An 11,716-nucleotide genomic window follows, 5' to 3' on the forward strand; every position below is an offset into this window, starting at 1 on the left:
CATTTGCAGGTGGATGGGTAGATTGTGGTATACCTAGGCTCCTCCTCCTTCTGGTGGAAGTGGGATTTGAACTTAATACCTCAGCTTGTTTGGCACATACTCTACCATTTGAGCCACAACTCCATTCCTAAGAGATTTCTTTCTGTTTCTTTTGGTATAACTATACAATGGGGCTATCTCTTAGGAATTAAAATACAGATGAATCTCAATTATGTTGAATAAAAGAAGTCAGCTTCCCCCAAGTCAGATTTTTTATTATTTTATTTATACAAAATTTTAGGAAAGGCAAATTAAGTGATGGCAAGCAGATTTAAGGGTGCCCAGAAATGAGGAAGGCAGGGATGGGTGGGAGAAAGCTTTTACAATGGGACATGAAGAAAATTTGGAGACGGGCAGAAATGTTTTCATAATTATGGCAATGGTTTCATAGCATGCAATTTCCTTCTACATATATGTTTCCATAAAATGGGGGAGGAAACGTGATTGCTTATATGATAGGAAAAATACAGTTACTTCTATCAGGGAGATGTCAGTTACATTTTTTTTCTCTAGAAGTTCCATAAGGTTGCTTCTTCTTATACTCTCCCTAGCGGAGAATAATGGAAGAATGCCAAATTACCTTGTTAGTGAGGAGAAGTCTATGAAGAGTAAGTGGGGATAATTAAGAGTTAGAAAACAATACATTTTAAATGTTCAACTCTGTGCTGGTTTGCTTTAGTCTGGGGATAACTTTTTTCTTCCCTTTTCATTTCTGTGTATCCCAGGCTGGTTTCAAACCTACAATCCTCTTGCCTTAGTCTCTGGAATGCTGGGATTCCAGGCATATGACAATATACCTGGCTTTAAGATTTTCAGTGGTTAGAGGGAAAGCGTTTTGATCATCTTTTAGACAGTGCTCCACATGCTGTTCCTCTCTCCTGAAGAGCAATAGTGTTGAGGCTTAAACTCACTGTTAAAATGAGTGTGGGGAAGGCCACACTGCTGCTATGGGAAGTTAATGAGCAACCACCTGAAATTTTATAATTTATTTATTTGCTTTTGTGCTGGTCCCGAGGCTTGAACTCAGGTCCTGAGCTTTTTATTTCCCCTCCCTCAAGGCTAGCACTCTACTACTTGAGCCACAGCTTCACAGCTCTACAGCTCCACTTCTGGCTTTTTTGGTGCAAATTGGCGATAAGAATCTCATGGACCTTTCTGCTAGGGTTCGTTTTTGAACAGTGATCCTCAGATCTCAGCCTCATGCATAGCTAAGATTACAGGTGTGAACCACCAGCCCCCAGTAGAAATAACCACTTTTATGTCCTTTACTTTAATATTTTGATTTCAGATATTTCCTTATTTTGCTTTGTTCGCTGCATTTCCTGGAAATCAGTGTGTTCTCTCCAACCAGGCAACCAAGGTTGTCTGGAAAAATAACAAAAAAAAATTGTACCTGATATTTATCTGGTTTTCCCTGCAGCAGCAAGCCAAGCAATGGGCACACTGAAAATATTGAAGAAATGTTGGTAAAATGAAATGTGGAGCTTAATAAACAGTATGTAGATCATATTTTAGTCAATTAATTAATAGGCATTTTTAATATCTTCTCTTGCAACATCTCTTTTTCCATGAACCTCTTTAGCTTATCTCATTTGTTTGTTAACCCCTTGAATGTTAATTGCTATTTTATTTGTTGTTTGGTTTAACCTCTGCTTGGTGATAGTTTTCCTTAGCTTTGTTTTTATGGTGGTATCTTTTTCTACCTTCCTTTGGGTTTCTTGGCTCCCAGTGCCCATGGGCATTCTGTGAACACCCTTGTTTGCCCCCAGCGAAGGTACACAGTGTGAACTAGACATTATCTTCTGTGCTGATCTGATTCACTAATGATAATGCATATTGAGACATCGTTTTGCTCAGGTAGTTAGTGAATCATCACAAATAAAAAGGACTTTATAGTTATCCTAACCTTTTGGATAAGGAGATTAAGGCTCAGAAATTACATCATTTGCTGGTGATTATACAATTAGTTTGGAAGAATTAATTTGAACTCAGGTCTGTCTGATACCAAAGTCTATTCTCATAACCACGGTCATACTGATTTCCGTAAGAACTTACCTTCATGGAAATGTTTCTGATCTTACTTGACTTCTAGAGATTTTATTTATTTATTTTTTTGTCACCATAGAACTTTGTTAGGTATAATTAAATGTGCTACCATACTAACCAGGGGTGGTCCCCAGGAAATGAAGAACACTTTTCCTTAGGTTGTACACAAATCAGAGAACTTTATGCATTATTGCTGGGGCTGAAAATTGCACAGCTTTGATAGTCTGATGGGGTTGATGTTCTGTAACTTTTCTTAGCTGTCAGGTTACTCTGCTTGTAAAACGGATCTATCGTCCTGGTTTCTTGGAACAGAAGATAGGATAGAGTGTGTGGTGGAGGGGGGATCTAGGGCGCTTGGGGAGCTCTTCAAAGGCAGGTGTCTGGAAGATCCAAGCCTCCTCTCGCTCTGATCCTTGGTAGTTTAGAGCTAATAGCGAGTGCGGTGTGGCAGTCATCACAGGGCCATCCCCTTACGGTGTCAAATCTCTGCAGGCCCCATCTTCTGGATGGTTCTCTTTAGGGCAGCCTTGACATCTGCGTTCCGCAGGCTGTAGATGATGGGATTGAGGATAGGAGTGACCACAGCGTAGAAGAGGGACAGCAAGGGGTCGGTGGCTGGGTCATAGCTGGCCTTAGGACGGATGTAAATAAAGATGGCAGTGCCGTAGAAGAGGGAGACGACGATCAGGTGAGAGGAGCAGGTGGAGAAGGCCTTGCGTCGGCCCGTGGCCGAGGGGATCCGAAAGATGGTAGCCAGGATTCTCCCGTAGGAGCTCAGGATGAGGCCGAAGGGGCAGAGGATGATGAGGGCTGCGGCCAGGATAATCTGCAGCTCGTTCAGGGACGTGTCCCCACACACCAGCTGCAGCACGGGCTGGATCTCGCAGAAGAAGTGAGGGATGGCGTTGGGGCCACAGAAAGGCAAGGAGAAGATGAAGGAGGTGTGGCCCAGACCCACCATGGCCCCGCAGGCCCAGGCGGAGCCGGCTAGCTGCAGGCACACCCGGCGGCTCAGCAGCAGCGGGTAGCGCAGGGGCGCGCAGATGGCCGCGTAGCGGTCGTAGGCCATGGCTGCTAGGAGACAGCATTCCGTGGCCCCGAAGAAGAGAAAGAAGAACATCTGGAGCGCGCAGCCCGTGCGAGGGATGCGGCGCTGGCCCGTGAGCAGGTGCCGCAGCAGCAAGGGCACGGTGACAGAGGTGTAGCAGATCTCCAGGGCCGAGAGGATCCGTAGGAAGAAGTACATGGGCGACTGGAGGGCAGCATCGGTGGAGATCAGCAGGATGATGAGGAGGTTGCCGGCCACGGTGAGCAGGTAGACAGTGAGAAAGAGGGAGAAGAGCAAGCCCTGCAGGTGGGCCAGGCGGGAGAAGCCCACCAGGATGAATTCCGTCACCGTGGAGGTGTTTGCATTCATCCTGCGCCCATCTCTTCTGGCAGGAGGACCACGAGATGGCAAGGAGAGTGGCTAGGGGGTGGGGGGTGGCGAAGCGGAGGAAGCTGATTGGTTCAAAGCACTGGCCCTTCCTTCCTGTAGAGTCTCAGAGGCCTTGGGCCCACGTTCCACCCAGGCTCCCGCACGCCTGCCACTCCAGCCCCCTCATTTCATCTTTCTCCCCACGTGCCTGTTTCTCGGGACGCATGGAATTGTGTGTAGTGCTTCCTGGAGGGAGAACTGGATTATTCCAGCTCCCCCTTCACTCCTTTCTCCCTTCCCCATCCTTGCCCCAGGGCCTGGGACTGAATGTGTCCTCCCAGCAGAAGGTTTCTGCTTAAAACCACCATTTGTTCCACGTTGAGGACACGAGAAATCCTGCTGCAAATCAAGGTTTCCTTTCTGTTCTTGTCCCTGCCAATCTTGCACTTCTTTTCCTTTCCTTCTTTCTCCTTATGCGATTTTCCTCTCTCAGCTGGTCTCTCTCTCTCTCTCTCTCTCTCTCTCTCTCTCTCTCTCTCTCTCCCCCCCCACTCCCTCCCTCCTTCTCTCCCTTCTCCTCTCCCTCTAGGTCTGTCTGTCTGTCTGTCTCTCTCAGCTCAATTTTCACCCTCTGGCTCTCTGCCTTTACTCTTATTGGTTGTTACTTCAATTACAAGTCTCTCTACATTTTATTTCATTTTACCACCAGATGAATTTTACAATTTTCATTGGTTGGGAAAAGATTTAATAGAGCATCTCTTTCATTCTCTTGTAAGCAGCCAAGTAGTTCAATTACCCAGAGGAGTGAGATTCTTTAAAAAAAAATATGCTGGAGGAGGAGAAGACTCTTCCTCAGTTGCTTGTTTTTGCACCTTACAGCTTCAGAAACATCATCCCTTTCTATCTTAATGTACACTCAAACCCAGCACTACACGCATGAAATCACCAATCTCACCCACCGACATACTGCGTTTATAGATCTAAGCACAAGAGAATCACCCAATATCCTTGGATGTTAAATTCATCTATAATCACAAATGAATCACTTTTTGTACATATTAAAACATCATGGCAAATAACAAAAGTCAAAATATATGTAACATAAAAACATAAACACCAAAAGACAGGCTTAAGTAGACACATAAATCCAAATTCTGTGCAAAGATACAACCATACATCAGAAATATAAGCCAACACATGGATAGCTACTTTTTCATTGGGAATCCTTGGATCACCCACCTTGGGTCCACGTTCAGTGTTTTCTGGGATGGGATTTGAACAGCACTTTTTTATTTGGAGAGATAACTCATGACAAAGGCACTTGATGACTTGCTTATTTTCTCCTCTTTCTACATAAGAGATCCCTCATGAGGAGAGTAGGTTTGGTGTCTCTTTAAGTCTCTGAGGACTTGAGTCTCCAAGCCTATTTGATTTTCCAACAGGGAGAACTTTTCGCATAACTAATTAATCTGTTATTTCGAAGTCTGTTCCTTTGATCACAAGAATTTTAGGATGACTTGTCAAGAATATTTCAGCTATTGGTTCTCTTAGCTCCCTCATAATATCTCTGATCAACTATATTTTTTCTCTCATGATTTTTTTCGATCGCTGTAGACATTCTAGTATATCTACACAACTTAACAATTCATTTTACCTACCTTATTGGTATATTCAATTTATTTATTTATTTATTTATTTTGCTGGTCCTAGGGCTTCAACTGTAGATCTGGGCACTGTCTCTGAGCTTTTGTGCTCAAGGCTAGTGCTCTACCACTTGAGCCACACCTCTATGGATTCCAGCTTTTTATAGTCAATTGGAGATAAGAGTCTCATGGACTTACTTGCCTGGGATGGCTTTGAACCATGATCCTTAGATCTCAGCCTCCTGAGAAATTAGGATTACAGGTGTGAGCTACTGGCACCTAGCAATCAATTTACTGTCTAACTAGTTGGAGAGCCTATTTCAGTCATTTTACAGAGAATTAAGAATATGAGAAAAACATTTTTGACCTAGTGAGCTTAAAAATATTTTCTTGAAAGAAAAATTGTTCCTAATTTTTCTTGCTTTGACTTAAAAATTTGTTATACAAGGGCTTTATTTACATCCTCATCACTGAATTTATTATTTGATTTAAATTTTTCTGTGTTCTTACATATTTTAATAGACAGTATATTCTACATGTTAGAAGTTTTCAAGACTTTTTTTTTTTTGGTGGGTTGTGGGGCTTGAACTCTGGGCCTGGATGCTGTCCCTAAGCTCTTCAGCTCAAGCCACAGTACCACTTCCTGTTTTCTGGTGGTTTATTGGAGATAAGAGTCTCACGGACTTTTCTGCCTGGGCTGGCTTTGAACCGTGATCCTCAGATCTCAGCTTCCTGAGTAGCTAGGATTACAGGCATGAGCCACCGACGCCTGGCTACAGATGGTATGTTTTAAAGTGAACTAACTGATATAGGTTCTTCAAAAATATTAATCTCAAAGACAAAACAAAGGTAGATAAAGATAAATAGAAAATTTTATACATCAATGGATATGTTAAATTGAAAAACTTCTGTACAACTATTGGAAGATAACAAAAATACAATAATAAAACAATGCATGCAAATCTCATAAAAACAAGTATACTTTTATAATTTGGAATCTGAGTAAACTACTTTGGATAAGCAAAAAAATTCACTTTTTTCTATTTTCTTAATAAAGCCACAAGCAATCATTTGTGTCTCTGATGCCTTCAGCAGTCATCCTGAGGCTTGGACATTCGTCCACCTTTGGGATACCAATTGGAAGGCTTGTGGAGCCAGTGGGAACCTGCTTGGTCTACAAGGCATAAAGTTCTCTGCAGTGGGCAGTGGCTTCCAGTATACAAAGAAGGAGAGCATGAACTAGTGCATTTCAAACACTGAAAGAAAAACAATTGCCAGCCTAGATAACTGTATCCATCAAAGCTATTTTTTTGTAACTGAAGGAGAATGGAAAAGCTCCCATAATCATAAAAAAATAGAGGAATTCATGACGAGTAAACTAGTGTGACAGAAAATCTTAAGGTATTCCTACATACAGACGAGGAAGACAAATGTAGCTATAACCATAGGGAAAGGAACAAATCTGACTAGAGCTTTAGATAAGAAAATGAGGAGCAAAGAAGAATCAAATACATACTGCAAAACCCAGTAAAATAGCAGGAATGCCTAACTGTTCTAATTCTCCAGTCAAAAGACAGATGGGCAGATTGGGTTAAAAAACAACATTCAAATCATTTATTGCCTACAAGTATCACATTTCATGGTGAAGATAAACATAGAAAAGAAAGAAAAGGATTTCCCAAGTAAATGGAGCCCAAGAACAAGCAGGAATAGCAGTAGACTTCAAAACAAAATTAGTTAGAAGAGGGAAAGGTGATTACTTCATATTGATAGAAAGAACAACCGCGTAGGAGGGGACAAATTGTAAACATACATGCACTTAAGGTCCACACACCTGGTTTTTATAAAGCAGACAGTACCAGACAGAAAACACAGATGAACACCACCACACAAATAGTGAGTGCCTTTAATACCTTACTGTAGCCAACAGGAGGTCTCATATAGACAAAAGATATGAAAAACAGCAACAAAATCAGAATTAAATAGACTAAGTGAACTTAACAGACAACTATAGAATATTACACCCAATAGTTACAGAATATCTTACTTTCTGCAAAATAGATCACTTCTTAGTATATAACTCAAGTCTTAATGAACACAATACAATTGAAATGGTTGTTTGTATTTTATCAGACCACATAGAATAAAACTAGAAGTCAATAACAAGAGACTACAGGAAATATACAAATACACGGAGACTGAAAAATTTAGTCTGTGTGTGTTTGTGTTTGCACACGTGTGTGCACGTGCATGCATGAATATCCACGTCAGTACTGGGGCTTGAACTCAGGCCATCATGCTCTCACTGGTCTTTTTTGCTCATTTCAGTTTTATTGTGCTTGTTTCATAGCCCTTCGGTCACTGGAACCATGCCTCCAGCCTTTTTTGCTTTTGTTAGTTTTGAATAGAGTCACTTTTTGCTTGGTTAGACTGGACAGTGATCCTCATGTTTATGCTTCCTGTGTGTCTTGGATGACAGATGTGTACCACTGTGTCCAGATTTTTATTGGTTGAGCTGGAGTTTTGTGTCAGTTCTACTGGACTGGCCTCAAACTGTGCTCTTTCTGATCTCTGCTTTTTGAGCAGCTCAGATTATAGTCATAAACCACTGTTCCCAGCTGAGTTAGGAGCATTACACCCACTTCCAGTAATATCTTCTTTTTTGTTTTTTTTTTGGTTGGTCGTGGGGCTTGAACTCTGGGCTTGGACGCTGTCCCTGAGCTCTTCAGCTCAAGACTAGCACTCTACCCCTTGAGCCACAGCGCCACTCCCCAGTAATATCTTCTTATAAACAGTTTGACCAGATCACTTCTCAGAGACAAAGGCTCCAGAAATCGATAGAAGAACCATGAGGCACTATATTTTTGTTAATTTGAAACTATAAAGCCATTTGCTTTATTGCTTGTTTGCCTCCTAATTTTCAGAACTAGAAATACTGCATGCTTTAAAAATGTTATCTTTACCCTCTGTATATCACTTTTCTAATAACAATTAAAAAATTAAAAAGTCATCTTTAATTCATATATCAATTGTTATCTACTTTTCCAATTGAATAGTTATTCTCATACATTACACTCATTAAAATATAAAGTATTATAATTTTATTTATCACTTTACAATGTGTGCACCTAATGGGACTTACAGATACAAACAACTATTATCCAATAATATTGGATACTATCTACTCAGTAATTTGGGTAACAGTCATATTTACATTTTTGATTTCATCAGAGTATGTAGAAAGTATACCAAATCAATTTTATCAACTGATATCCCCCCAAAAATGTCATAATAAGGATTTTAGAGCAGTGTCCCATTATTCAAAATATTCTTACATTATTTACTGCAATACATTGTTAAATATAGCAGGAACATGTTTTCCCATATATTTTTCATTAGTTTTTCCTAAATTCGAAATAATTTTGGAGCAATATAATTTCAAATCTTGGCATTCCCATTAACTACTTATTTATTTATATGTTTCGAAGAAGTGAGCGGTTCTATTTTTTTTGGTCAGTTATGGCACTTGAACTCAGGGCCTGGGCATTGTCCCTGAGCCTCTTTGTGCTCAAAGCTAGCATGCTACCACTTGAGCACAGCGCCACTTCCTGTTTTCTGGTGGTTTATTGGAGATAAGAGTCTCACGGATTTTCCTGCTCAGGCTGGCTTTGAACCACGATCCTCAGATCTCAGCCTCCTGAGTAGCTAGGATTACAGGCATGAGCCACCAGCGCCAGCTTTTTTTTTTTTTTTTTTGTTTACACTCAGAATTTCCTTCTAATCATCTTGGTCAAGGCAGTCTTGACGTCTTTGTTCCTCAAAGTGTAGATCAGTGGATTCAGTCCAGGAGAGACCACCGTGTACATAATGGCAATGATCCGGTCCTGGTCCAGAGAGCTCCAGGAGGCAGGGCGTGCATAAATGAAGATAACAGGAGCGTATAAAAGAATAACTACCATGAAGTGGGAGGCACATGTGGACAGGGCTTTGTGAAGCATGCTGCAAGAGTGGGTCTTGAGGAAGAGATAGGCGATGATGTAGAAGTAGGAGAGAAGGATCAGAACGAAGGTGCCCATGCCAAGAGAGCCGGTGACACCATTGAGCAGCTGCTGGTTGAGCTCAGTGTTCCCACAGGCCAGCTCCAGAAGTGGCTTCACATCACAGAAGAAGTGGTGGATCTGGTTGGAAGCACAGAAGTTCAAGCGAGATGTCATTACTGAGTGCATCAGGGCGTGGAGGAAAGCAATGGTCCAGATAGTGACAGCTATCCTGGTACAGAGCTGAGTGTTCATGATGATTGGGTAATGAAGGGGTTTGCAGATAGCCATAAAGCGGTCAAACGCCATCACAGCCAGCAACTGGGCCTCTGTGCTCCCCAGGAAGTGGAAGAAATGGAGCTGGCTTATGCATGCTGAGAAGGAAATGGCTTTGTTGGTAGAGATTAAATTTTCCAGCATCTTTGGCAATGTCACTGTGGAGAAACAGATATCTAGACAAGCCAGGTTTCCCAGGAAGAAATACATAGGCGAGTGTAATCCTGAATCGGAGATGATGACTGTTAGGATGGCTCCGTTCCCAGCCACATTAACAAAGTAGAAAGTGAGGAAAATAGCAAAGAGAAAAGGGTTCAATTTTTCCATGTCTGTCACTCCCAGGAGGAGGAATTCAGTGACTGAGCTCTGGTTCAGCATCATTTAAAAGAAGACAGCAGTGATTTGTAGAACACTCTAATAAGAATCAATTGATCAGGTTTTCTTGGCAAGACAAAAATACTCTAAGATAGTATACTATGTTTTACACAATTCCACCGCAGTTTTTATATAATGTTTGACCCTTAGAATAATCTTACATATTAGCTACATATCTGTTATGACCAGTGATTCAACCATTTAAAATGTATTACATGATGATTTCCTTTTCTTATTGTTCTGGGGCTTGAACTCAGGGCCTCAAGCACTGGCTCTGAGCACTTTTACTTAAGGCTGTCTCTCTACCAACTGAGCCATAGCTCTACTTCTGGCTTTTTGGTAGTTAATTGGAGATAAGAGTCTCACAGACTTTCTTGCTAAGGCTGGCTTCAAACTGCGATCCTCAGATGTCAGCCTCCTGAGTAGCTGGGATTACAGGCATGAGCCACCAGTGTCTTTTTTTTTTTTTTTTTCTTTTGAGGGATTCAGTGCAAATTTTCAGGCTGTGAACATGTACCTTGTGACAGGACTTTCCCATTCACTCTCCTAAATAAGTATATTTTCAAATGTCATTCATAGTATTGAAGTAGCAGTTGTAAACTAATTTTTAAAAGTGTAGTATTTAGCAGATGTAGTGGGGGCATAGCTATAATCCCAGCACTCAGGTAGCTGAGGCAGAAAGACTTGAGATTGAGGTTACTCTAAGATATATAGTGAGACTAAAAGGCTTAATACTCGACTACATTTGTACTGTTTACTGAAAGGCAGAAAACTTAATTTTTTTTTTTGCCAGTCTTGAAGCTGAACTCAGAATGTACTGACTGAGCTTTAAGGCTAAAACTCTACCTCTTGAGTCATAGGTCACGCTTTTGGAGAAGATTTAGAGGAACAGGTACATTGAACTGAGATGAGAGTTGGCAACAAAAAAAAAAATAAAAAAAGAAATGAATGTGTCTTCATAACTCTCAAATACAATGGGTTCACCAGAAGACAGAAAACTGGCTCTCAATTCTAAACAATGAGATTACTTGCTAAAAAATGGAAAATACACCAGATTTCCTCATGTGTTTCCATTTTAGTTCTCTTACCCGATTTAGTTTTCAGTTCAGAACCACACAAGTAAGACAGCCTCTGAGCTTTGCATTCGCAGTAATTAATAAAGTGGAAAAGCATATGAGATGATAGTTCACGCCGTGATTGTGACATGCACTCTTCATCTTCAAAAATCTCTCCTTGTCTTTCTGAAATTAAGTCTCAGTTTTAGTGAGACACGAATCTCTAGACATAAAAATCTCAAGAGAAGATTGTCCCCCAGGGCTGAGCTGAAGTTATGTAAGAGTAAACAGGAAATCTTTCTACCCTTGTGGTATATGGAAATTGCCTCAGACATCTACTACGTGGTGTTCCATTTTTACAAAAACCTCCCTATTCTCTTTGTTTATTATGTTTGTCCCTTAGTTTCAGAGCTATAAACAATTCAGACATCAATAGCATAAGATATTTTCTTTGTTTACTAAATAGTGCATATTATTTGTACGAAGTAATGATCCTTTATGAAATTTCATACTTGCCTATAATGTACTTTGAACATGTTCACCTCTTAGAGTACCTCTCTGATATTCTCTACTGAGTCCTGGATTTCCCTCTCTATATCCCTAACAGTGCTCACAGTACTCTTCTTTTTTTGGGATGGGGGCTGGTACTGGGACTTGAACTTGGGACCTAGGTACTGTCTCTGAGCTTTTTCACTCAAGGGTAGAACTCTACACAGCACTAGTTCCAGTTTTTCAGTGGTTAATTGGAGATAAAATTATCATGGACTTTCCTGCCCTGGCTGGCTTTGAACCTCTATCCTCAGATCTCAGCCTCCTGAGCAGCTAGGA

At 41.1% G+C, this 11,716-nt stretch overlaps 2 protein-coding genes across 2 annotated transcripts; both read right to left on the minus strand.

Moving 5' to 3' along the window:
- Nucleotides 1–2,563: 2,563 nt before the first annotated feature.
- Nucleotides 2,564–3,502, minus strand: LOC122111491 (olfactory receptor 10C1). Its single transcript, XM_042684344.1, has one exon. It carries the CDS (start codon nucleotides 3,500–3,502, stop codon nucleotides 2,564–2,566), a length of 939 nt encoding a protein of 312 aa, XP_042540278.1.
- Nucleotides 3,503–8,909: 5,407 nt separating this feature from the next.
- Nucleotides 8,910–9,836, minus strand: LOC122111179 (olfactory receptor 12D2-like). The gene has a single exon (XM_042683910.1). It carries the CDS (start codon nucleotides 9,834–9,836, stop codon nucleotides 8,910–8,912), a length of 927 nt encoding a protein of 308 aa, XP_042539844.1.
- Nucleotides 9,837–11,716: the final 1,880 nt, after the last annotated feature.

Source organism: Dipodomys spectabilis, unplaced genomic scaffold, assembly GCF_019054845.1.
Source record: "Dipodomys spectabilis isolate Male_0828 unplaced genomic scaffold, ASM1905484v1 ptg000085l, whole genome shotgun sequence".
Taxonomy (NCBI): domain Eukaryota; kingdom Metazoa; phylum Chordata; class Mammalia; order Rodentia; family Heteromyidae; genus Dipodomys; species Dipodomys spectabilis.